This window comes from Podarcis erhardii, assembly GCF_964252035.2.
Source record: "Podarcis erhardii genome assembly, chromosome: 9".
Taxonomy (NCBI): Eukaryota; Metazoa; Chordata; class Lepidosauria; order Squamata; family Lacertidae; genus Podarcis; species Podarcis erhardii.
The window spans coordinates 78,353,539-78,378,178 of NC_138512.1; the positions used below are offsets into that span (position 1 = coordinate 78,353,539).

The 24,640-nt window shown below is 48.2% G+C and overlaps 3 protein-coding genes across 3 annotated transcripts in view; 1 reads left to right on the top strand and 2 right to left on the bottom strand.

Annotated features, from left to right (window-relative positions):
- Positions 1-2,028, bottom strand: part of LOC309350314 (uncharacterized protein) — an 80,500-nt gene extending 78,472 nt beyond the window's left edge. The window contains exon 1 of the mRNA XM_081877237.1: positions 1,653-2,028. The gene's annotated coding sequence lies outside the window, so the exon portion shown is untranslated. The remainder of the gene's footprint in view (positions 1-1,652) is intronic.
- Positions 229-14,715, top strand: LOC309350340 (C-type lectin domain family 4 member F-like). The gene is made up of 7 exons (XM_081877353.1): positions 229-466; positions 3,882-3,989; positions 7,961-8,068; positions 9,139-9,237; positions 10,471-10,622; positions 12,167-12,279; positions 14,105-14,715. The coding sequence occupies exons 1-7, from the start codon at positions 418-420 to the stop codon at positions 14,241-14,243; spliced, it is 768 nt and encodes a 255-aa protein (XP_081733479.1). The 5' UTR covers positions 229-417; the 3' UTR covers positions 14,244-14,715.
- Positions 14,716-15,750: 1,035 nt separating this feature from the next.
- AP5S1 (adaptor related protein complex 5 subunit sigma 1) lies at positions 15,751-19,967 on the bottom strand. Its single transcript, XM_081877389.1, has 3 exons — positions 19,883-19,967; positions 17,899-18,087; positions 15,751-16,503 (listed from the first exon to the last, which is right to left on the bottom strand). Exons 2-3 carry the CDS (start codon positions 18,069-18,071, stop codon positions 16,077-16,079), a joined length of 600 nt encoding a protein of 199 aa, XP_081733515.1. The 5' UTR covers positions 18,072-18,087; positions 19,883-19,967; the 3' UTR covers positions 15,751-16,076.
- Positions 19,968-24,640: the final 4,673 nt, after the last annotated feature.

Below are 24,640 nucleotides of genomic sequence, written 5' to 3' on the forward strand. Positions count from 1 at the left end.
CAACCCCAGAGTCGGCCACGACTGGACCTAATGGTCAGGGGTCCCTTTACCTTTACCTTTTAGGCGAAAAACCAAGTGGCCAGTGCCAATTTGCCAGTTCCTACCAGGCCCCTTGGACAACCAAGGCGACCAACCACAGGTCCATAGCAAGGTCAAAAACATAGCAATGAACTAAAGGGAGGGTGCGTGCATGATCCAACGAAAACCAGCAGCAGAATGAGAGGGCAGTGCTGCCGTGGCCACATTTGAGCAGCTAAATCCCGCCCCCAAGCCTCTGCCTGATTGGTTGGCTGCCAGGGGGCGTGGCAGCCGGGACAGCTGAGCAGGACGCCGGAACGAAAGGCTTAATAGAAAGGCGTTTGTCTTAGAGGGAACAGCTAGAGAAGAACAGGCAAGGCTGGTGGCATCGAGAGAAGGATGGCGCAAGAGATCATCTATGCGAATACAACGAAGTTTGAAGTCGGTGGTAAGGGCACACTTTAATGACAGGCTCCCTTCCCTTTTAAGAAATGTCTCACATTTTGAATTGGGGCTTGGTCTAGGGGAGGAAAGGCATTACAGCAGTGGATTAGATAGTTTCATGGAGAAGAAGGCTATCAATGGCTTCTAACCACAATTGCATCCCCTCCAGCATTTCTCCAGTAAAAATAAGGACATTCATTGCTATTTTTCTAAGGGAAACGAGGCTGGAACTCATGGACACCTCTGTCATTCTCTTTGAATGGCAATGGTGCCCATCTGAGAGGTGCCAGAACTCAGTTCCAGTGAGTTCCAGCTGGGGGGAATCCTTGGGGACATCCTATTCCATGCCCTCCAACATTTCTCTGACGAAAATAGGGACGTCCTAGGGGACGCAGGTGGTGCTGTGGGTTAAACCACAGAGCCTAGGACTTGCCAGTCAGAAGGTCAGCGGTTCGAATCCCCACGACGGGGTGAGCTCCCGTTGCTCAATCCCTGCTCCTGCCAACCCAGCAGTTCGAAAGCACGTCAAAGTGCAAGTAGATAAATAGGTACCACTCCAGCGGGAAGGTAAACGGTGTTTCTGTGCGCTGCTCTGGTTTGCCAGAAGTCATGCTGGCCACATGACCCAGAAGCTGTACGCCAGCTCCCTCGGCCAATAAAGCGAGATGAGCGCTGCAACCCCAGAGTTGGACACAACTGGACCTTATGCTCAGGGGTCCCTTTACCTTTTTTTAGGGAAAAGCAGGGCATTCTGGGATCAAATCAGAAATGTGGAAGGCTTCTGTAAATCTGACATGGTCCCTGGAAAAATAGGGACACTTGGAGGGTCTGCAATGGCTATGTTATCACTATGCTCTGGGGTGCAGTAGTGCTTCTGAATAGCACCAGTTTCTGGGGAGTGTTGCTGTTGCACCCAGGTCCCTTTGGGGCATCGTGAGACCAGGATGAATGGGAGCCCTCTGGCCTGATCCAGCAGGAATTGAAATGCACCTTTGTCCAAAGTGAATATCAAAGTGGGGGATATTGGGGAGGAGGTCTGTCTGCTCCTCTTTGCCCCTTGCAGTGTTTGAAATTCCCCAGGCACCAGAATATCAGAAGACCCTGTTGGATCAGGCCATCCATTTGGTAAATTTGAGGGGAGTGGCTTTCCTTGTGGAGGACAATTGCCTTACCTGAGCAATTGCTCTTACCTGTGGCAACGCAATCCTGAGAGCCAGTCCTGGGTCCGGTGATAGGAACGTAAGGAGTCGTAAGGTCAATTGCCGGTGCCCAATGCGAAGTCTGGTGCAAGGCATCTTTTGCAAGAATGGGCTTGTCAACATCCTGCTTCCTCTCTGCTTATCAGTGCCCCAGAGTCCACAGTGGCTTCCTGTTGTGTGAAGGTTGAATTTAATCCATAATATGGGGCTGGGGGTGAGGTGGGGGACCAAACACACACCTATGGTCCTCCTGCGGGATGCAGTTGCTGGACTCTCATCCTCCTCTGAAAAGATGGCCGGAAACGATGGGGTGGAACTCAACATCCGCAATAAAGCTCTTGTGAAACTGCAGAGCTTGCAGAGTTTCACAGATGAAAATAAATAAGCTCTTAAGAAACATCCCTCCCGCCTGATTCCCACACCAACTCGTGTACCCCACCCAAACCAGGCATCAAGCGAGACACACTGCAGAACACACCTGCAAATGGACTAGAGACAAAATGTAAAAAATAAGACATTTATGTTATATTTTTGACATTTTTTGTCTTTGGGAAGTTCTATATAATTGACTGCATAGTTGTGTGAGCTGTGTTTCTTTATCTCTCTGTATTCCTTTGCATTGTGTTTTGCAAAGGCACCAGAGCGGGGTTTTTTCTTTCTTTTTTAGTGGGGAATTTATTATTTGTTTCTCTTCAAAAATATATACTTATAGACTGCCGATTTGCATAGCGCATGACACTGTAAAAGCAGAACGAAGTGCAATCCCACAATGGACCACAGCAACTCCATCTCAAACGCATCTCATAAGGGCACATAAGGAGAGCCCTGCAGGATTCGGCCCAAGGGGTTCCCCCTAGCCTAGCATCCTGCCCTCACAGCAGACAAGCAGCTACCTGTGGGAAACTTGCAAACAGGATCTGAGCACAAGGACACTCTTCCCTCCTTTCATTTCTCATATTGTTTTGGGAAGTGTGAATTAGATGGGGGGGGTAAATTGGCTTTAAATGTGAACTAGAATCATAGAATCATAGAATTGCAGAGATGGAAGGGACCCTGATAGTCATCTAGTCCAACCCCCTGCAATGGAGGAATCTCAACAAGACCATACATTGATTTCTCTCTCCCCCCACCAGTGGGGTAGCGTGGGGGTGCAGGGGGGGCCGGCCGCACCGGGCGCAACATCTGGGGGTTAGGGTTAGGGTTAGGGGGCACAAATCCATGGGCTAGGGGGCGCAAATTACTTGCCTTGCCCCGGGTGCTGACAACCCACGCTACACCACTGCCCCCCACCCACCTCCATCCCTATTCTTCACTGGGGCACCACTCAGTGCTACTCAGCCCCTCAGGTTTTTTTCCATCGAGTTTTATGTAAACTGCTTTGCTTGGTTTTTAATGGTATGGTTCTTTTTTTTTAAGAATAATACTTTATTTAGATTTCAACAATAACAAAGGAAAAAACCCACGGTAGTTGTTACATCAATTCATTACAATTAACCAATTTTAACAGTATATAAATAATAATAGAAAAATTACACAACGTCACTTTTAACTTACTAAAGTCTTCATATTACACTTTTATCTCTTTATCTCTTTCTTAACATATCAAAAAGAGAAAGACCAAGAAAGGAGGTACAAAAAAGAAAAGAGAAGAGGAAGAAGAAGAGGGGGGAGGGAAAGGGGGGAAGGGGAGAAGAAAAAAAGGAAAAACAAAACAAAACAAACACATTTGGCTTCCGATTAGACTCATTGTATTATTATTTCCACAATTTTTTCACACACAGTTCCAATTTATTGTATTTGTTTCTTTGTTTTCATCAGATATCAAAAAAACATTATATTTGTTGTTTTACAAGCATCGTTCTATTTCTGCCAGGAGATATTTGTTCTTGTAATGCTTTTCCAAATACTTTCCCATTCTTTCTGTACTTTCTGTTTTGGATAACCTCTAATTCTCCCTGTCATCATGGCCATCTGTAGGTATTCTATCATTTGGACCTGCCACTCATTTATCGTAGGTGTTTTGTCACTTTTCCAGTTTCTTGCAATTAAGATTTTAATGGTGTGGTTCTAACCTGCCCTGCCTGAGACCTGCCGATGGAGGGCAGGCAAGAAACCTTACCTGCCTCAGGGGGTCGTGGTCCCCTGAAGCCTCACGTTTAAGAGACAGCAGGGTGGGGGAATAAAATGTTAATCTTTCCCACCATCCTCTGCCTCCTTCAGCTTCTTCTCCATCTCGCAAGAGAGACATCTCCACCACCATCATCGGGACGCTCCTGACTCTGCTGCTGCTACTGCTGGCCACCTCCCTCATTGCAATGGCCCTTCTCTGTAAGTACAACAACACGTTTCCTACTTTGATCTCAATTACATCTGTCCAGGCCCCAATGGGTGCTGAGAGTGCCTCTGAGGACGTGCAGAACGACGCAACCATTTTGCTGCTTCGGGCGATCACACACAGGCTCCCATTATGTAATAAAAAATTTAAGGTCTTTTAAATGTTCATAAATGTACCAACCAAGCACGTACATAGATGTGTGGACCACATGTCTGGAGCAGCGCAGGAAGACCGCCCTGAAACTATTTTGACTCCCAAACTGACCAAATGTTTTCTCTGCAAGGTGGGAGGGGGTGAGGGAACCTTCCCATTGTCTCAGGGATTGGGTAATCACCATCTCAAATAATAATAATAATAATAATAATAATAATAATAATAATAATAATAATTTATTTATACCCCGCCCATCTGGCTGGGCCTCCCCAGCCACTCTGGGCGGCTTCCATAGAAAGCAAAAATACAGTAAGATATCACACGTTAAAAACTTCCCTGAACAGGGCTGCCTTAAGATGTCTTCTGAATGTCAGGTAGTTGTTTATCGCTTTGACATCTGCTGGAAGGGCGTTCCACAGGGCGGGCGCCAGACTACCATCTGATAAGGCATTATCAGATAACCTGCCAGACAGGAGATAAACAACGCACTCAGATTTCTGTTGTAGACCGCCCTTTCTGTGATGTAGGTATGATATAATAATAATAATAATATTAATAACAATAATAATAATTTTTATTTATACCCCGCCCTCCCCAGCCAAGGCCGGGCTCAGAGTGGCTTACAAGCAATAATAAAAACAAATTGAATGATTACAACTTAAAAACAAAATTAAAATACAACATTAAAATATGGAAACATTAAAATATTAAAATGTAGCCTCATCGCAGGAGAAGAAGGAAAGGAAAAAAGAAAGAAAGGGAGGGACGGATGGACGGACGGACGGAATCAAATTGGCTCCAAGCCAAAGGCCAGGCGGAACAACTCTGTCTTACAGGCCCTGCGGAAAGAAATCAGATCCTGCAGGGCCCTGGTCTCATGAGACAGAGCGTTCCAGCAGGCCGGGGCCAGTGTTGAGAAGGCCCTGGCTCTGGTTGAAGCCAATCTAACTTCCTTAGGGCCCGGGACCTCTAGGGTGTTGCTATATGTGGACCTTGAGGCTCTCCGTGGGGCATACCAGGAGAGGCGGTCCCGTAGGGACGAGGGTCCTAGGCCGGGAAGGGCTTTAAAGGTCAAAAGCAGCACCTTAAATCTGACCCTGTACTCTACCGGGAGCCAGTCCAGTTTGAAAAGCACTGGGTGAATATGCTCCCATGGCAGAGACCCTGTGAGGAGCCTCGCTGCAGCATTCTGCACCCTCTGGAGTTTCTGGGTCAGCTTCAAGGGCAGCCCTGCGTAGAGCAAATTACAGTAGTCAAGACTGGAGATGACCGTCGCATGGATCACTGTGGCCAAGTCGGGGCGGGAGAGGTAAGGGACCAACTGCTTGATGCGGCGAAGGTGGAAAAATGTTGCCTTGGCTGTTGCTGTAACTTGCGCCTCCATGGAAAGGGAGGTGTCAAGGATTACACCCAAACTCTTAAAGGAGGGCAATGGCACTAATTGGGCCCCCACAAGAGAAGGGAGTTGGCCCCTCATCCCCATGCCATCCCGACCCAGCCATAGGACCTTTGTCTTCGAAGGATTTAGTTTCAATCGGCTCCCACGAAACCATCCAGCCACAGCTTCCAAGCATCTGGTCAATGTGTTCGGGGCCGAGTCGGTGTGGCCATCCATCAGCAGATAGAGCTGAGTGTCATCAGCATATTGGTGACAGCCCAGCCCAAAGCTCCGGATAATCTGGGCAAGGGGGCGCATAAAGATGTTAAAAAGCATCGGGGAGAGAATTGCGCCCTGCGGCACTCCACACACCAAGGAGTGGCGCGACGACATTTCCCTCCCTAGTGCCACCCTCTGTCCCCGACCAGAGATAAAAGAGCACAGCCAGTTATGGGCTATGCCCTGTATCCCCATGTCTGTGAGGTGGTGGTCCAGAAGATCATGATTGACCATGTCAAAGGCCGCTGACAAATCTAAAAGGATCAGCAGTCCTGACCCACCTTGATCCAGTTGTCTACGGAGATCATCTGTGAGGGCAACCAGAGCCGTCTCGGTCCCAAAACCAGGACGGAAACCGGACTGAAATAGATGATATATCGGGAGGGTGGTCTTGAGCTACACCCCTTCTGTGATGTATAGATGATGTTTCTGGGGGTGGTCTTGGACTCCAGGGCGGGCAATTTAAAATGTCTTTATAAAGGCAGGCACACCTTGGTTCAGGGTTCCTCCTCCTTTCCTGCATGTGAGGGGAGCACCCTGTTGCAACAGTTCAATAAAGATCAGGCTTACGAACTGCTTTGCTTCTCAAAATAGTACTAATAGTAATAATAATAGTAATAATAATAATAATAATAATAATAATAATAATAATAATAATAATAATTTATTTATACCCTGCCCACTCTGGGCAGCTTCCAACAAAATATTAAAATACAATAGTCTGTCAAACATTAAAAGCTTCCCTAAACAGGGCTGCCTAGAGGGGGCCTTCTAAAAGTCTGGTAGTTGTTTTTCTCTTTGACATCTGATGGGAGGGCGTTCCACAGGGCGGGTGCCACCATCGAGAAGGCCCTCTGCCTGGCTCCCTGTAACTTGGCTTCTTGCAGTGAGGGAACCGCCAGAAGGCCCTCGGCGCTGGACTTCAGTGTCCGGGCAGAAAGATGGAGGTGGAGACACTCCTTCAGGTATACTGGACCGAGGCCGTTTAGGGCTTTCTCTGGTTGGCCTCTGTTATTGTCTCCTACCAATGGAGAACTTACAAAGGACTCTATAAGGGCTCTTGTGTCCCCCATAAGGGAATAAGGGCAGATTTTGTTTACGATAATTAAAAGCTAAATGCTGGTCACTGCCCACCCCTGAAAATACCCTGCAAAAATGAGAGAACCAGAGCAAAGGTGAGGTTTTTCCAAGTGGGAGGGGAAATTAGCCTTGAAAAGCGATGGTGGGGAAGGAAGGGATTTGATCTAAATAGGGAAGAGTTGGCTGGCCTGCAGAAAATGCCACCAGCCCCATTGCCAGGAAGACCAGCAGAACAAAATCTTGGAAGGGCCAAAGTGCCATTGGTATTCAAGAGGCATGCTAAAGGATGGGCTGTAACATCCCAGAAGATACTGCAAGGCTGCCTAGAGCAGGCAAAGGCAAACTCTGGCCCTCCAGGTGTTTGGGACTACAATTCCCATCATCCCTGATCACCGGTCCTGTTAGCTAGGGATGATGGGAATTGTAGTCCCAAACATCTGGAGGGCCAGAGTTTGCCTATGCCTGCCCTAGAAGTACATGGGAATTTGCAGGAGAACATGAATGATAGGTCCCTGCCCCGTGGAGCTTACAAAATCTAGAATTTGGCAGGGCAGGTAGGAGAGGCAAGGATACTCAAATGGATTGTGGGCCGACGCAGTTCCGTTTGTGACTCCGCTGCAGTTGGGAGGAGAACAAAAAAAAGTTCCGGCCCTGTTAAAAAGAAAAGGGGTAGCAGGGAGTTCTGAGCAAAACTCCAAACTCTGAAATCTGTTCAGCATTTTCAGATTTTTGGATTTCCTACTTTGCACGCCCCCTTCACACCTCTTGCCTTCGCCGGCACTTTTATTTGGAAGTTAATCCTGCATGTCTGCCATGTCAGGGCAGATAAAAGAAAGTCCTTCTTCATGCAGCGCACAGATAACCTGTGGAACTCCCTGCCACAGGAAAGAGTGATGGCCACCAATTTGGATGTGTTTTAAAAAGGATTATTAGACAAATAATTGTCTAATAATATTAGACAAACCACAAGAAGGAGGAGTGCTGCTCTTGTGTTTGAATCCTGGTTGTGGGTTTCCCACAGGTCGGCCATTGGCTCGATCCAGCATGCTCTTATGATGTTCATATGGTTTGTAGATTCCCAGAAGGAGAAGAAACTCCAGGAAATCGAAGGAGTGATGGAGAAGATCAGAACCTCCCTGTTTCTCAGTAATATCTCTCTTTCGCCAGCGGAAGCATCTGAGAGTAAGTTGCAAAACCCAGAAATGAGGACAACCCTCAGAGTATGTGAGGATGGGAAAGGTTCCTATTTTTAATCATTTCCCTTCCTTTCCTCCAGATGATTTGTGCTCTTCGTCATTTAATTTGCATAATGAAAAGTGTTTGTCCTCACAGCCAAGCTAGGAAAGTACGGTAGGTTATTGTTGTGCCCATTTTACAGTTGGGAAACTGAGGCTGTGATAATAGGCCACACAATGCGTCTATGGCATAAGAAGTGGATCTTGCAGGATCAGGCCAATGGCCCACCTAGTCCAGCATCCTCTTCTCACAGTGGCCAACCAATGCCCCTATGGGAAAGCAGCAAGCAGGATCCGACCACAAGAGAAACACTCTCCTCTCCTGTAGTTTCCAGCAACTGGCAGATTTTAAATACCTCCTTCAGGGATAAGGAACACCTGTTTCTCTTATTAGAGTACCCTGTGCCTTTAAACAGAAACCCAACAGGTGCAGCTGCCCCAATCACTGCATCTCAGTGATTTTCTTAGCCAGAGAGAAGTTTATGAAAACGTTACTTTTTGTTAGAATTCCTGCTCCGTGATTGCAGTTATGGGATTGTTGTCTTTCACATGACGGTGTATGTTTTGACTCCACCGAGTGGGAAGCGATGGAGAAAGGATGTTTGGTGTTACTGTGTTCCATTAAATTGGGACTGTTGTCCTTTGTTCTTTTTCTCTTTGCTGTCTGATGCTAGAGAGAGGGGGAGCCATGTTGCAGTGCTCCGTGTGTGTTTATATGTAAATAAAGTAGATTAGCCAAAATGCTGAGTTGCTGAGGTCTGTTACGCATGCTGCACAAACTCTGTGGATCCCTAAGTGTGCTGGTATCTGTTGGCATCGGTCGCTGTGATGTTTGGGCTGAAGAAAGCTTTGAAGCTCCTGAACAATCGACCAGGAGGGAGAGAACATGCCAGTCAGGCATATGTCTCTGCCAGGGTCCTACTCGAGTGTAGGACGAGCTCCTGACACTTTTCTCCTAGTCTCCCATTTCACAAAGCTCACTTTGGTCTGATACTACACCGAACTCTGCCCTTCCAGGTGTTCAGCTGCTCCAAAACATCTCTGAGGCTTTCTACAAGATCCAAACCCACCTGGGGAATGTCAGTGCGTCAAAAACCGCTATCCAGAATCGTCACAGTAAGTAGGGGTCAAAATCAGTGTCGAAGACCTCTTCCAATCCCACCTTGGGAGTCAGCATCCCAAACCATCTCCGGTTCTGGACATAAGCGGTGCCAACTTCTTAAACGCCTACTGCTCCTGTAATTGAAACATATTAGGAGGCGGCAATGTTGGTCCTTATTCAATTAAAGGACTTTGCCACATGATTTCTGCATATCACAATCCAGTTAATGTTGCAGGGGCAAAACCAAGTCCCCACCCTAACTTGAGTTATGGCGATCCTCCTGGCCAGACCTGGGGCAACCACCTCCCAAGGGAGTCTGTTCCTCTGTTGAACAGCTCTTAACATCAGAAAGTTCTTTCTGATGTTTAGTCAGAATCTCCTTCTTGCAACCAGTACATTTCCGAGCACAATTCAAAGTGTTGGCGCTGACCTTTAAAGCCCTAAATGGCCTCGGTTCAGTATACCTGAAGGAGTGTCTCCATCCCCATCTTTCTGCCCGGACACTGAAGTCCAGCTCCGAGGGCCTTCTGGCGGTTCCCTCATTGCGAGAAATGAGGTTACAGGGAACCAGACAGAGGGCCTTCTCGGTAGTGGCGCCCGCCCTGTGGAACGCCCTCCCATCAGATGTCAAGGAAATAAGCAGCTATCTTTAAAAGCCATCAAAGTGTAAGTAGATAAATAGGTACCACTCTGGCGGGAAGGTAAACGGCGTTTCCATGCGCTGCTCTGGTTCGCCAGAAGCGGTTTAGTCCTGCTGGCCACATGACCCAGAAGCTGTACGCTGGCTCCCTCGGCCAGTAAAGCGAGATGAGCGCCGCAACCCCAGAGTCGGCCATGACTGGACCTAATGATCAGGGGTCCCTTTACCCTTTACCTTTAAGGTATGTATGTTCAAATATTTCTCACTGTCCGATTTCCGTGACCATTCACCGAACTTTCCGGTCACACCTTGTACATGTAATGAACAAGAAAAAATGTTCAAGAACTGTGGTTTTTCACACCTCTGCATGACAAGCTCCTTCTTGAACTGAATGGGGGGCGGGAGTTGGCTATAAATGCAATACATAAATAATATTTATGCACACACCATGCTTGAGCCCCCATCCCTTCTCTAGCACACATCCATTCCCTTTTTTGAGACACCCATGCTACATCCTCGAACAGACGATGCTCAGATCCAACCCCTCCAATCAGCCTTTCCTGCAGTTCAGGGTTCCTGAGACCCACTCCCGTTTTTTCTCCCAAAGGGGAACTCCTGGCATTCCTCTCCACAGGCTGGAAGTTTTACAACGGCAGCGTCTATTTCCTTTCCCAAAAGGCAAAGCCCTGGCAGGAAGCTGAGGACACCTGTAGAGCCCAGGGGACACACCTGGTCTCCATCACGTCAAAGGAAGAGATGGTGAGCACACACACAGGGCCGTCTTACCCATAGGCGCTAGGGGTGCGGGGTGTTAGTTTCTGTTTGCCACTGAGCAGCTGCTTAGAGTCAAAGTGTTCATGTTCAAATATATAAAAGGATGTCACATAGAGGAGGGAGAAAGGTTGTTTTCTGCTGCTCCAGAGAAGCGGACACGGAGCAATGGCTCCAAACTACAAGAAAGAAGATTCCACCTAAACATTAGGAAGAACTTCCTGACAGTAAGAGCTGTTTGACAGTGGAATTTGCTGCCAAGGAGTGTGGTGGAGTCTCCTTCTTTGGAGGTCTTTAAGCAGAGGCTTGACAACCATATGTCAGGAGTGCTCTGATGGTGTTTCCTGCTTGGCAGGGGGTTGGACTCGATGGCCCTTGGGGTCTCTTCCAACTCTAGGATTCTAAAGGCTCCGTTTACATTCCAGAGACCTTCCAGGCTGTTGGAAGTCTCACGGGGGCAGGAGACGGATGTGATGTTTACTGGTTTCCGGTTCCTTTGTTCCAGTTGCTCTCTGCTTTCATAGAGGGAGGGCGTATTTTTCTTTGCTGTCTGTGTAGTAAGAAATAAAGCATAGCGATGTAGCTATAAATCACTTCCCTGTGCTGGAAACTCTGCTGAACGGGAATGTGCCTGAGGCCTCATCAAAGGCTCAGGTCGTTAATTATTCGTCGGAGGTGATAGATGAGCTTTATCAGCTTGGCCGAGCGGAGATGCCGACACGGGGCACCTGGGCGCCAGGCTGAGTCCAGGGTCCGAGAGTTGAGTCCAGGGAAGAGCCCGTCTGTCGGTCAGAGCGCTACAGTGGGCTCTTCTGCTGCGGGCGGCTCTGCGCTGCAAGTTCAGGGACAACCAAGCCAGCAAGACGCTGAGGCGGCCAGCTGTCTCCACCCTCCTGCGCACCTGGGACTGGGCAACCTGGGGGAGGCGCCGAACGGATCTCTGCACCCCGGAGCCACATATGCTTAAGACAGCCCTGCACACACACTTCAAAACACCTGGATTTACCTGCTCGGCTAACAAAAACACCAACACCTGGGCTGGCCCGAAACATTTTCCTGGCCCAAGCAGCCGCCTTAAGACTGCGCTGCCACCTTCTTTGCTGGCCTCTGCTTCTGCACTTTTGCCAGCAACTTAGCCTGCCACTATTACCAGGCCAGTCCCCTTCCTGGGAAAAGCAGCCGCTGCTGCTCTCTGCGCATCAAGCAGCTGCTAGAGACACAAGGGTTTGTTTTCTTGGTCAGTTGGCATTTCTAGAGTTGAGGGTCCTTTGCACAGAAGGGGTTAGGCACAACTTGCTGATTCCTAAAGTCCCAGCCTGCCTCTGGGAACTGGGTGGGGCTTACTTCTGAGTAAATGTGCACAGGATCAAGCTGCCCAGCTGCAAATCTAAAGGCCATTTGCTGCTGAGCCAGGATTTGAGAATGGTATCCTGTCCCTGAGCCTAGTTCGTTCTCTCTCTCTCTCTCTCTCTCTCTCTCTCTCTCTCTCTCTCTGCAACCCTGGACCATTGTGGTTTGAAACTGTTTTGCAGGAATACCTTGTCAGGGAAGCCAGAAATCAGCGCTTTTGGATCGGACTCTCTGACCAAAATACAGAAGGCGTTTGGACCTGGGTGGACGGCACAAAGTACAACGAAAAGCTTAGGTGGGTCTGATCAGCTCTTTAAAAAAGAAGAAAACACAGTGTGTGGCTTTCTGTATTCTTTCACTTCAAGTGCCCCTACAAAACAGACTTTTTCATATAGTCCTCGCCTCCGTCCCAGGAGAACCCTGGAAAAGTGCTACTCTGTGATTTCCTAAAACAAACCAAAATCAGGAAAGATAATCCCTGACCAATAGAGATCTTTGAGTAATAGGGACCCTGACTAATAGGAACACATCATGCTCCTTCTTCTGGGATAGTTTGACCACCTTTGGTTGCACTCAGCTCTCACCTGTGGCTCGTAGAATGTGTTAGCATGCGACAGCAGCCATATCCCAGGAATGGCTTCGACTGGCCGGCTAAACAAATAGAGGGCAGCTGATGGGCCTCAAGCTCTCAGTGAGTTAGGGACTTGCAAAGACAGGCTCTGGGAATTGAGCGGACGAGACTAATAGACTGTCAAAAAGGCGATTTCTGCACATGCTGTAGGCAAACTAAGGCCCGGGGGCCAGATCTGGCCCAATCACCTTCTAAATCCAGCCCGCGGACGGTCCAGGAGTCAGCGTGTTTTTACATGAGCAGAATGTGTGCTTTTATATAAAATGCATCTCTGGGTTATTTGTGGGGCATAGGAATTAGTTCATTTTTTTTTTTTCAAATATAGTCTGGCCCCCCACAAGGTCTGAGGGACAGTGGACCAGCCCCCTGCTGTAGAGAGAGAGAGAGAGAGAGAGAGAGAGAGAGAGAGAGAGAGAGAGGCAGGTGGGGCTCATCCACCTGGGAAGGCAGCCCATCTAGGAGAAGGAAAACTCTGATTCTAAACTTCTGGTGCCTTGTGGGACATCTTCCAGAGAAGAAAAGGCCAAGGAGTAAACTCTACACAATTCCAGAGTGGAGTCCCTAAGACAGTTGGCTGGTGCCTTGCACGCCTCCTTCCAGCAAATGCTACAGCCAAGCGGGTGCCAAAAATATTGCTCTGCTTTCCTTTGGACCCCATCAGTGAGGCTGAGAGAGGGGTCTTGTCGTCTGGGCAGCCCAGGACATCCAGGCTTGCATCCTGGGGGGGTCACTGTGGCACTGCTAACATAGCAGTTTGACTTCACCCGCAGAGGTGCACTCCGTTGTCTCTCAAGACAGACGGAGGCCAACAAGGGATCTGTTGCACTGCATGCATAAAGGGACCCCTGACCGTTAGGTCCAGTCGCGGACGACTCTGGGGTTGCGGCGCTCATCTCACTTTACTGGCCGAGGGAGCCGGCGTACAGCTTCCGGGTCATGTGGCCAGCATGACTAAGCCACTTCTGGCGAACCAGAGCAGCGCACGGAAACGCCGTTTACCTTCCCGCCAGAGCGGTACCTATTTATCTACTTGCACTTTGACGTGCTTTCAAACTGCTAGGTTGGCAGGAGCAGGGACCGAGCAACGGGAGCACACCCCATTGCGGGGATTCGAACCGCCGACCTTCTGATCGGCAACTCCTAGGTGTTGGAGGGGGATTTCCAGCTGGTGGCAGAGGACAGAGTGACTCCAGGAGACATAGGTGTAAAAACCCAAACTAAAAGGAAGACTTTATTACTAAACAATAAACACAAACTCTGGTGGGTGTTATTCCTGCAGGCAGGCTACAAAACCCAGCTTTTTTCCTTTATAGCAACGGCCAGCTGCAGAAACTTCTTAAAGGTATACACACATGTTTCTGTGCCGAATGTCCTCTAACACTAGGCTCTGTGGTTTAACCCACAGCGCCACCCGCGTCCCTAAGATATATATATATATATTTTAAAGCATGCCAGCTATATAATCACAGCCTCTTGCCTTCTTTTCCAGTTTCTGGGGACAAGGACAACCAGACAACTGGCATGGAGCACCACAACATGAGGAAGACTGTGTTCATTTCACAACGCACTGGAACGACGTCAGCTGCACATACAACTATAAATGGATCTGTAAGAAGGCCTTCTCCTGAGCAGATGCCCCGCTGCCTTTCCAGGACAGGACTAAGGGGCCACCGAACCCAGTGTTCTGGATCCAGCAGAGGACAGCCAAAGGTCTCCAGAAGCTCAGAAGCAGCTGTCACTCCAGGAGAGGCCTAGCCCCATGACTGCCAGATTTTCTTAATCGATGGGAACACTGCAGGAAAACCCTCCACCCTCTTCCTTTTCCCCAATCCGCATGTCAGAATTTTAAAGGCTTGGAAGAGGCAAGGCTGCCTTGATGGACTTTTGCCAGACGGAAAAAGCAGGTCGAGCAATCAATTTGAGAGTTGCCTTTGTACCAAAGTCCCAAACTTTTAGTGCCCACTGAGCCCCCTACCCCATAAAAAGGATTATTAAGAAAAGAGCAGTTTGCACAGCCCACTAAGGAAGACAATAACAAAACAGAATTCAATACAGCGACAATTTATCCGAAACCCGAATAAAGCTATTTAGTTTGATTAATTCAACAAACTTGATCCAGGGAGACCAGCTTTGCAAAGTCTGATTTACACAGCTCCCTCACCCACCTGCTACCTTATTGCCCCCCGAAACAGCCTCGCTCCTGTATACCTGAAGGAGCATCTCCACCCCCATCGTTCTGCCCGGACACTGAGGTCCAGCTCCAAGGGCTTTCTGGCGGTTTCCTCATTGCGAGAAGTGAGGTTACAGGGAGCAAGACAGAGGGCCTTCTCGGTAGTGGCACCCGCCCTGTGGAACGCCCTCCCACCAGATGTGAAGGAAATAAGTAGCTATCTTTAAAAGACATCTGAAGGCAGCCCTGTTTAGGGAAGTTTTTAATATTTAATGCTGGATTGTTTTTAACACTTGACTGGGAGCTGCCCAGAGTGGCTGGGGAAACTCAGCCAGATGGACGGGGTAAAGATAATAAATTATTATTATTATTATTATTATTATTATTATTATTATTATTACCTGTCCAGGATGCTTTAGCTGAGATTCCTACATTGCAGGGGGGTGGACTAGATGTTTCTTGCTGGGGTCCCAATTCTACGATTCTACTTCTCTGTCCTCCTCGCAGGCAACCAAGCTGCATGATCATAGCTCAAGGACCAATTGCAGCCAGGCAAAATCCCTCAGGGAGGCACGAAGCAGGGCTGGAGATGGGTGTGGCAGAGTCTCGAGGGCCAGGCAGAAAGGCTCGGAGGGCCACATTTCTGATGGTTCTCCATCCCTGATTTATGCCATATGCTTTGAACACTGAAAAACCACAGCTATGTTTTATTATTCGAGGCAATTACAACAGCAACTCTCCTAACAATTTCACCAGTCAGGGCCTGTTCCAAGGGAGCAGAGGGGAAATCGGAACTTGAGTTTTGTCATATAATCTTTTATAGGACTGGGAATTGATGGAGGAAGAAGTGAAAGAAACGATGATTGAATGGACTCAGGATCTCGGACATACTATCCATCTCTGGCGAGAGGATATACGATTTACTGCCTCATACACAATTAAAGAACATTTTGTCAAGAGGGGGGAAAGAACTCGAGATTTTGGCAGAGAAGCGGTAATAAGTCTCTGAAGCCCCATCTCCTCTTCTTCCTCCTCTTTCTTCTCCATCATGCCGTGTGCCGTGTGACATTGCTGTCGCACAGAGCACATTTCACCCACCTGCAGCCCCTCTGGGTCCTTGGGACTACAAATCCCATTGTCCAGTGCTGGATGTGGACGATGGGAATTGTAGTCCCAAGCGCTCCGAGGGGCTGCAGGCAGGTCCAGGCTGGCATACGCAGCATGCAGCAAACCAGCTGACCCGTCCACAGCTGCCCACGGCCGTTCAAGCTTCCATCCCTTTGGAGATCTTTCATTTGCAAAGCGCCGTGCTCGCCTCTCTCTCCAGGCCCAGCGCGAACTGGTCGTTCAGGAAGAGCAGCTGCCCGTGCGGCAGGAACTTGTGGAGAAGGACCTCTGTCCTGTCGGCCTTGAGGACGACGTTGCTCCCTGAGCTCAGCAGCTTGAGGTGGTCGACGAGGGTCTTGGCAAGGTGCTTCAAGGTGCTCTCGGCCAGCAGGAGGTTCTCGTGGGGGTCGCAGACCAGAGCAAAGCCCAGGCACTGGATGCCCAGCCACAGAACAGTCTTGTCCTCAGAGAAGGGGTCCCCCATGGGGAGGCGGAACACCCCCGACGGGGCATCCTGGAGAGAAACGGGTTCGTCAGGAAGCTGGGCTAGGTGCTCGGACTGAGGCTTCCCGGAGGCTTGCTGGTGGAGTTTGCAGGCTGACTCCACTTGCCTGTGAATGGAGAGGAAACGGAGTTTTGAAGTTTATCGGAGGGAGCTTTCCTTCCACGAAGGTGGCAGTGGGGAGAAAGAGACGCAATAAAATAGTGTGCATAAAAAGAGCAGTGCTCGATCAGGCCAATGGCCTACCTTATCCAGCATCCTGTTCTCACAGTGGCTCACCTGTGGGAGACCAACAAACCACTACAGTGGTACCCTTGTTCTCAAACTTAATCCGTTCCGGAAGTCCGTTCCAAAACCAAAGCGTTCCAAAACCAAGGTGCGCTTTCCCATAGAAAGTCATGCAAAATGGATTAATCTGTTCCAGACTTTTAAAAACAACCCCTAAAACAGCAACTTAACATGAATTTTACTATCTAACGAAACCATTGATCCATAAAATGAAAGCAATAAGACAGAACAGTGGTACCTCTGGATGCGAACGGGATCCGTTCCAGAGCCCCGTTCGCATCCTGAAGCGAACGCAACCCTCGTTCGCACGTCTGCATGTGTGTGGGTTGCGATTCTCCGCTTCCGCGCATGCACGTCATTTTGAGCGTCTGCACATGCACAAGCGGTGAAACCCAGAAGTAACATACTCCGTTACTTCTGGCTCGCCACGGAGCGCAACCCGAAAATACTTAACCCAAAGCTATTTCAACCCGAGGTATGACTGTATTGTAAATGATTTTTAAAAAAATTAAAAATGTTTTCTTACCTGCACTGATGATAGTCATTGTTTGGATGGGGGGCTTTTATCCATTTCCACAGTCACACAATCAATCAATCAATCAATTGATGAACTGAACTGAGTTGATGAGCTGAACTGGGTTCCACACAGTCACAAAAACAAATGAACCGAAAAAGCCTCAAAAACAAAAGCGCAAAATAAATAGCAAAAAAAAACACACCAAACTTAATCTGTTCCGGAAGTCCGTTTGACTTCTGAAATGTTCGAAAACCAGGGTGCAGCTTCTGATTGGCCCTGGAAACAATAGCCGACAGCCACATCAGACGTTCGGCTTCTGAAAAACGTTAAAAAACCGGAACACTTACTTCTGGGTTTTCGGAGTTTAGGAACCAAGGCGTTTGAGAACCAAGGCACCACTGTAGATGGTGGGGTGGGAGAGCTTGGGGGTGGGATTCACACCTGTTTAACCAATGCGCCCCTTTGGTTCCAGACAGTACATGTGTAGACGAGTCTTAAAAGCCTGGGACACAAATTTTCATGGCCCTGTAGCGGCTATGGTGGCTCATTCACCAGAAGTGACGTATTTAACATTAATTCTGGAAGTTTATATTCCGTTCTGACCAAACTAAGCCTCCTGCTGTACATTTTCCTCTAGGAGGCTGAGTTAGGTCAGAATCACGTACACAATTCCAGAGCACAGCATGCAGGTTGCGTTACCTGGCGACGGCCAGGATCTGCTCCTTCTTGCGCAGCCGCTCCTTCTCGCGATCCTGGGGACGGGCATCTTCCAACCCTTCAGGGCCGAAGACCCTGGAATAGAGCACTCGGCAGCAGCCGGCCTCTTCCCCGGGTCGGCAGCGTAACGTCTGGATGAAGAAGGCGTGGACCATGGCGGGACGCTGGGCACTGGGAGAGAACAAAGGATACCTCAGTCGGTAAAGTAGACTCTTTTTCCAATAACTTTTTATTGTTTTCTTTACATATGCTTTCTTACCATACATTAAAAGACACCTGCTTCTTGGGAGAAAAGCAATGACAAACCTAGACAGGATCTTAAAAAGCAGAGACATCACCTTGCCAACAAAGGTCTGTATAGTTAAAGCTATGGTTTTCCCAGTAGTGATGTATGGAAGTGAGAACTGGACCATAAAGAAGGCTGATCGCCGAAGAATGGATGCTTTTGAATTCTGGTGCTGGAGGAGACTCTTGAGAGTCCCATGGACTGCAGGAAGATCAAACCGATCCATTCTGAAGGAAATCAGCCCTGAGTGCTCACTGGAAGGACAGATCCTGAAGCTGCGGCTCCAATACTTTGGCCACTTCATGAGAAGAGAAGACTCCCTGCATCTATATGTTGAAGAATGTATGGTTGTTGTCGTTCAGTCGTTTAGTCATGACCGACTCTTTGTGACCCCCTGGACCAGAGCACGCCAGGCACTCCTGTCTTCCACTGCCTCCCGCAGTTTGGTCAAACTCATGCTGGTAACTTTGAGCACACTGTCCCACCATCTCGTCCTCTGTCGTCCCCTTCTCCTTGTGCCCTCCATCTTTCCCAACATCAGGGTCTTTTCCAGGGAGTCTTCTCTTCTCCTGAGGTGGCCAAAGTCTTGGAGCCTCAGCTTCAGGATCTGTCCTTCCAGTGAGCGCTCAGGGCTGATTTCCTTCAGAATGGAGAGGTTTGATCTTCTTGCAGTCCATGGGACTCTCAAGAGTCTCCTCCAGCACCAGAATTCAAAAGCATCCATTCTTCGGCGATCAGCCTTCTTTATGCTCCAGCTCTCACTTCCATACATCAGTAGTTCGAGTCTTACATTGCAGGAAAAGATTTCTGCATGGCAGGAAGTTGGACTAGATGACCCTCAGGCTTCTTCCAACTCTATGATTCCAGTCATAGCCCTACGCTCCATGAATTTGCATCTGAACTAGGAGGTTTCTTGCAGCAACCTTGGGAAAATATCCACTGTCAAGCAGCTTTTCCTCTCCAGGTTCAGAGGCAGAGACTGGGTGGGAATTCTTTAGCTGAGATCCCTTCACTGCAGAACTAGATCTGATCCCCACAGCAGCAACACTGTGAAATGAGAGGTGCAGGGGCTGACCCTGCTCCCTCCCAGTTCTTTTTAAAAAAAAAAAAATTCAAAATTAAAACAAGACATATTATCCAAAAACATATCATCCTTATTTCCCCCCCCCATTTTTCCATCCCCCCCCCACAAAACCCACCCACCCCCACCTTCCGACTCCCCTCAGTTCCAGTCTTTGATTTCTCTAGAGATGCTGCTTCCTGCATGTTACAAAGTTGTATAGATCCTCAAACTATTTAGCTGATTATTATCAATAAAAAGTTTGTGAATGTTTATTCAAAAGTCCAGTTCACTTTGTTGCGTCTTCAGATACTTTGTAAAGGATTCCCATTCATCTTTAAAGTCCCTTGACGGAACTAAATATCCACTGTCAGGGAGCTTTTCCTCTCCAGGTTCAGAGGCAGAGACTGGGTGGGAATTCTTTAGCTGAGATCCCTTCACTGCAGAACTAGATCTGATCCCCACAGCAGCAACACTGTGAAATGGGAGGTGCAGGGGCTGAGCCCGCTCCCTCCCAGCTCTAACCACTGAGCAACACTGCCTCTCCTGCGAAGAGCCACCCGCGGAACCTTCTGCCACTGGAGCATTGCCAGCCCCCCCCCCTCTACGCCCCCACTGACCCGTCTTCCCGGCGGCAGCGGCCAGAGGCTCCCGAAGCGAAGGCGAAGCTGCAAAACAGCTGCTTCTAAAGGGGAGGACTTGGAGAAACTACATTTCCCAGCATGCCGCGCGGGTTGAAAGTGGGCGCAGCCGCCCGCTGGAGCGTTCCGCTATGCACTCTGGGAGATGTAGTTTTGTGGCACAAAGCTGGCCGCCCATCCTGACTGCCGCTTCCTTTCGCCAAATGCGCATGCGTCTGCCTGTTATTCTTACTATGATTGGCTAAAGGGCTAAAGGAGGCGCGGCTTCACAATTTCCGGGTCCACAGAGCGGTGGGCGTATCCCAAGTGCGAGTGGCAGGCGCTCGGCCAATAGGAGGAAAGGGGAGGCTTAGGGGGCAGGAGGCGGGGAAAGTCTCCCAAAGGGAGCAGGCGCTGATTGGGCCGCGGTTCTGATAGACAAGGCTGGACCCTCCAACGATTGGCTAGTCCTTCGGAATGCAAATTTAGGCTGGATTTTGGAGCGCTCTGCCCCTTTGATGGGTTTGAGCCTTTTGATCAGGCATAGGCGAACTCTGCCTTCCAGCTGTTTTGGGACTACTACTCCCATCATCCCTGACCATTGGTCCTGTTAGCTAGGGATGATGGGAGTTGTAGTCCTAAAACATCTGGAAGGCAGAGTTTGGCTATGGCTGCCTTTGATCTTTTCCTTTTCACAGCTTTGGGTGGGTTTTGGATGCATTTTGAAGTAAATTCCTCCCCAAAATGAACTCCTGCAAGGGAATAGGTTTGCAAGAGCAGCAGGAGACCCTCCCCTGACCCAGGTGGCTCAGAATCATCCAAATCTCCCAGCCTTTCCCTCTCTCTCCTGCTTTAATCAAAATTTATCCGGGGGGGGGGATCTGAATATATATATATATATATATATATATATATATATATATATATATGTATATATATATGTGTGTGTGTGTATATATATATATATATATATATATACACACACACACACATATATATGAAGCTCTGCTGCCAACAACTTGTTTGTGCTATCTAAATGACCCACAGCACCCAGCAATAAAATGGCTAGCACATTTGCAAAGCTAAGCAGGGTCCTGTATGGTTTCAAAGTGGATGGGAGACAGTATGTTGAGATTCCTGCATTGCAGGGGGTTGGCCATGACCCTCAAGGTCTCTTCCAACTCTACAATTCTATTATTCTAACTCATTTGTAAGATCTAAGTGACCCAGGTCACATCCACACACACCACACATTGAACACACATAAAGCACATGTTGTTGTTGTTGTTGAGTCCTTTAGTTGTGTCCGACTCTTCGTGACCCCCTGGACCAGAGCATGCCAGGCACTCCTGTCTTCCACTGCCTCCCGCAGTTTGGTCAAACTCATGCTGGTAGCTTCCAGAACACTGTCCCACCATCTCGTCCTCTGTCGTCCCCTTCTCCTTGTGCCCTCCATCTTTCCCAACATCAGGGTCTTTTCCAGGGAGTCTTCTCTTCTCATGAGGTGGCCAAGGTCTTGGAGCCTCAGCTTCACGATCTGTCCTTCCAGTGAGCACTCAGGGCTGATTTCCTTCAGAATGGAGAGGTTTGATCTTCTTGCAGTCCATGGGACTCTCCAGAGTCTCCTCCAGCACCAGAATTCAAAAGCATCCATTCTTCAGCAATCAGGCTTCTTGATGGTCCAGCTCTCACCTCCATACATCACTACTGGGAAAACCATGGCTTTAACTATATGGACCTTTGTTGGCAAGATGATGTACATAGCTTCTCCCAAAGGGGCCTGGGAACTGCAGTCTGCCCTTCAGAGAGCCACAATTCCCAGCACCCTTAGCAAACTACAGTTCCCAGCATCTTTTGGGTAGAAACCATGTGCTTTAAAGCTTTGGTGCGGGTGTGACCCTATTTGCAAAAGGACAGAACAACATTGTCAGTTGTCAGCCAGCAGGGGGAGCTCCAAGATTGGGTTTGCAACCTGCCACAGTCTTAAATCCAATAAACACACAAGGGGTAACCGGCGGTACGTTTGAAAAAATAATATATACTATTCATTGTATTGAATTGTAGATTTCAACAGAAATAACTCATAAAGTTCAACGAAAAATGTAGAAGACCCTTCTACTATGTTATAAGATCCACTGTCCTGTGACATCATATATGAGTTTGTACTACTGATGAAGCCCAAGACGGCGAAACAAGGATAATATTCCGGAAATCCTTGTCTTAAACTCTGTGAAAGGATTCTGTGGAACTGCAACAACCTTTTGTGTGGATTGTTGGACTTTATGAACAGACAGGAATAGACACTTTCACATGTATGGATCTTATGCATAAACTGATTAGAGAATGAACTGATCCACTGGGTCTTCTACTTTTTTCGTTGAACTTTATGAACTACTTCTGTTGAAATCTACAATTCAATACAATGAGTAGTATATATTATTTGTTCAAATGTACAGCTGGTTACGTCTTGTGTGTTTATTGAATATGTTTCACGTAACCAGAGGTTTGTTGTTGTTTTGCACAGTCTTAAATCCAGCATGATTTGAAATTTCAAATGGAGAGCCAATGATGCCAAAAACGTAGAAAAGAGAGTAGCAAAATACATTCATTGCAATCCACTAAATTCACATTAAACAATTAGAATTCATAGTATACCCACACTTGGTTTCAAATTTGGGTTTTAGTTGCCTTCCATCTCTTAATCTTATGTATTCAGGTAATTTAGTACATTGGGCTGATTCCTAAACTTTCTTATCCAGTCTCCCCCTGTTACAGGTTTTTTGCTCTGATTATATATACTGCATAGCTATGATTCCTGCATTGCAAGGGGTGAGACTAGATGGCCCTTGGGGACTCTACAATTCTATGGTTTGCCATAATTGATTTAGCAACTGTCAAAAATAATAAAACATTATAACTCAGGCCTTAAGCATCCCAGAATACTATGGTTCTATAAAAGCTTCAAGCTTTAGTTCATATTCAACTGCTGTTTGAATTCCAGCTAAGTTCAATTCAAAATAGACCTGCTGAAATTAGGGGCCCAAAGCTTGTCATACCCATTAATTTCAATGGCCCTACTCTACTCTGGTAAACGTTAGATAAGGATACGGAAAGAGCCCGGTAGCTGGATCAGGCCAAAGGGGCCCATCTTAACACGAGTCAACAGTGTGATGATGCAGCAGCAAAAATAAGCGAGTACTTTTGCACACACATAAAAGCAACTTTTTCTTAGTAATAGTAATAATAATATATCCCCTGAATCTCCTATGCTATGATGGAAGCCCGCCTGTTTTGCACCACCATGCCCTGAAAGGCTGCAAAAATCAAAGCAGCGGAAACTAGGAAATTGCAAGGGTTCTTTGAACTTATTCCCCTATCCAGCACAGGAGCAGTTTTAGAAGGTGACCTTCCTTTCCATTTGCCTGCTGTCAAAGTTTCCCTCCCAAATAAATGCCTCTGTGTGTGTGTGTGTGTCGCTGCAAGAGGAGGCTCAATGCAGAAAAGCAAGACCAGGCTTGAAAGTTGTGCCTTTGGGAGAACTTTAGTGGAGGTTACGAATTTTCAGACACTCCCTCAGTTCGCTTCCCACGCTTCTCCTTGCCTGGGGGCCAAGACTCCCAAGTCCAGCTCCTCCCCTTCAGATTAGGGAGCCAAACCAGGGAGGGTGCAGCTTCTTAACCCTTCTTGTGCTTCTCCGCTAACTCCTGGCGGTTTCCAGAGAGGCTTTTTTAAAGGACTGTGCAAAAGAGGACTTTGGTTTTCTCAAGGGGTCAGCAGTTACGCATCCTTGCCCACTATGAGAAAGTCCTCAGGGGTGGGTGGGGACAGGAGGAAGCATGGTGTAGTGGTTAGAGTGTTCGACTATGAGCCTGGGTTCCATTCCCCACCAACACATGAAGCTGCTTTGCTTGACCCTGGGCTGCTCAGCAGAGTCTACCTTGCAAGGTTGTTGTGAGGGAGAGCAAAAACCGTATGGTGCAAAAGGGGGGGTGAAATGCACTTAATTATCGAGGGCGGAGGGAGAGAGTTGCTCTTTCTTTATTTCCCAGAATTTTGCAGGCAAGATGGGAGGGGATGGAGAGGGGAAGGCAACGTTTTGGCTGCCGAGTCAAGGTGTCCTGGAAAAGGTGGAGACGGCAAGAGATGAAGGCCAGTCCTAGGCTGGTTTATCAGAAGAGGTTCCCTCCAGTCCCCATATTAAGGAACAAATTCTGCTCAAAATTTCTGATCTGTTTCCTACATAGACACGCACATGTTTCAGACGTCATATCAAGAAGATTGTTGCCTCTTTGAGCCCATTTTGCAGGGTTGCCAACTGCTGGTGGCGAGGACAGATTTGTTTGCAAAAAGAACAGAGTGGAGTTAAAAAAACTTGGCAACCCTGTTTCTTTCTCTTGTTTATGCCTTCTCTCTACCTCTCTTTCAAATCAGAACCAGTGAAGGCGGTGAAGGTCCTGTGTGAGTGTCTGGAGGCGGTTGGAGGATGGATGGTGGCTAACAGATTGAGGTTGAATCCTGACAAGACAGAAGTACTGTTTCTGGGGGACAGGAGGCGGGCAGGTGTGGAGGATTCCCTGGTCCTGAATGGGGTAACTGTGACCCTGAAGGACCAGGTGCGCAGCCTGGGAGTCATTTTGGACTCACAGCTGTCCATGGAGGCACAGGTCAATTCTGTGTCCAGGGCAGTTGTCTCCCAGCTCCATCTGGTATGCAGGCTGAGACCCTACCTGCCCACCGACTGTCTCGCCAGAGTGGTGC

Bases quoted from the DNA above. Each gene is read 5' to 3' on its own strand.
- LOC309350340 (XM_081877353.1), top strand. From the start codon at position 418: ATGGCGCAAGAGATCATCTATGCGAATACAACGAAGTTTGAAGTCGGT. The intron at 3,990-7,960 runs GTAAGTACAACA...TATGGTTTGTAG, and splicing joins CATTGCAATGGCCCTTCTCT to ATTCCCAGAAGGAGAAGAAA. The intron at 12,280-14,104 runs GTGGGTCTGATC...CTTCTTTTCCAG, and splicing joins AAGTACAACGAAAAGCTTAG to TTTCTGGGGACAAGGACAAC.
- AP5S1 (XM_081877389.1), bottom strand. From the start codon at position 18,071: ATGGTCCACGCCTTCTTCATCCAGACGTTACGCTGCCGACCCGGGGAA. The intron at 16,504-17,898 runs GTAACGCAACCT...CTCCATTCACAG, and splicing joins CAGATCCTGGCCGTCGCCAG to GCAAGTGGAGTCAGCCTGCA.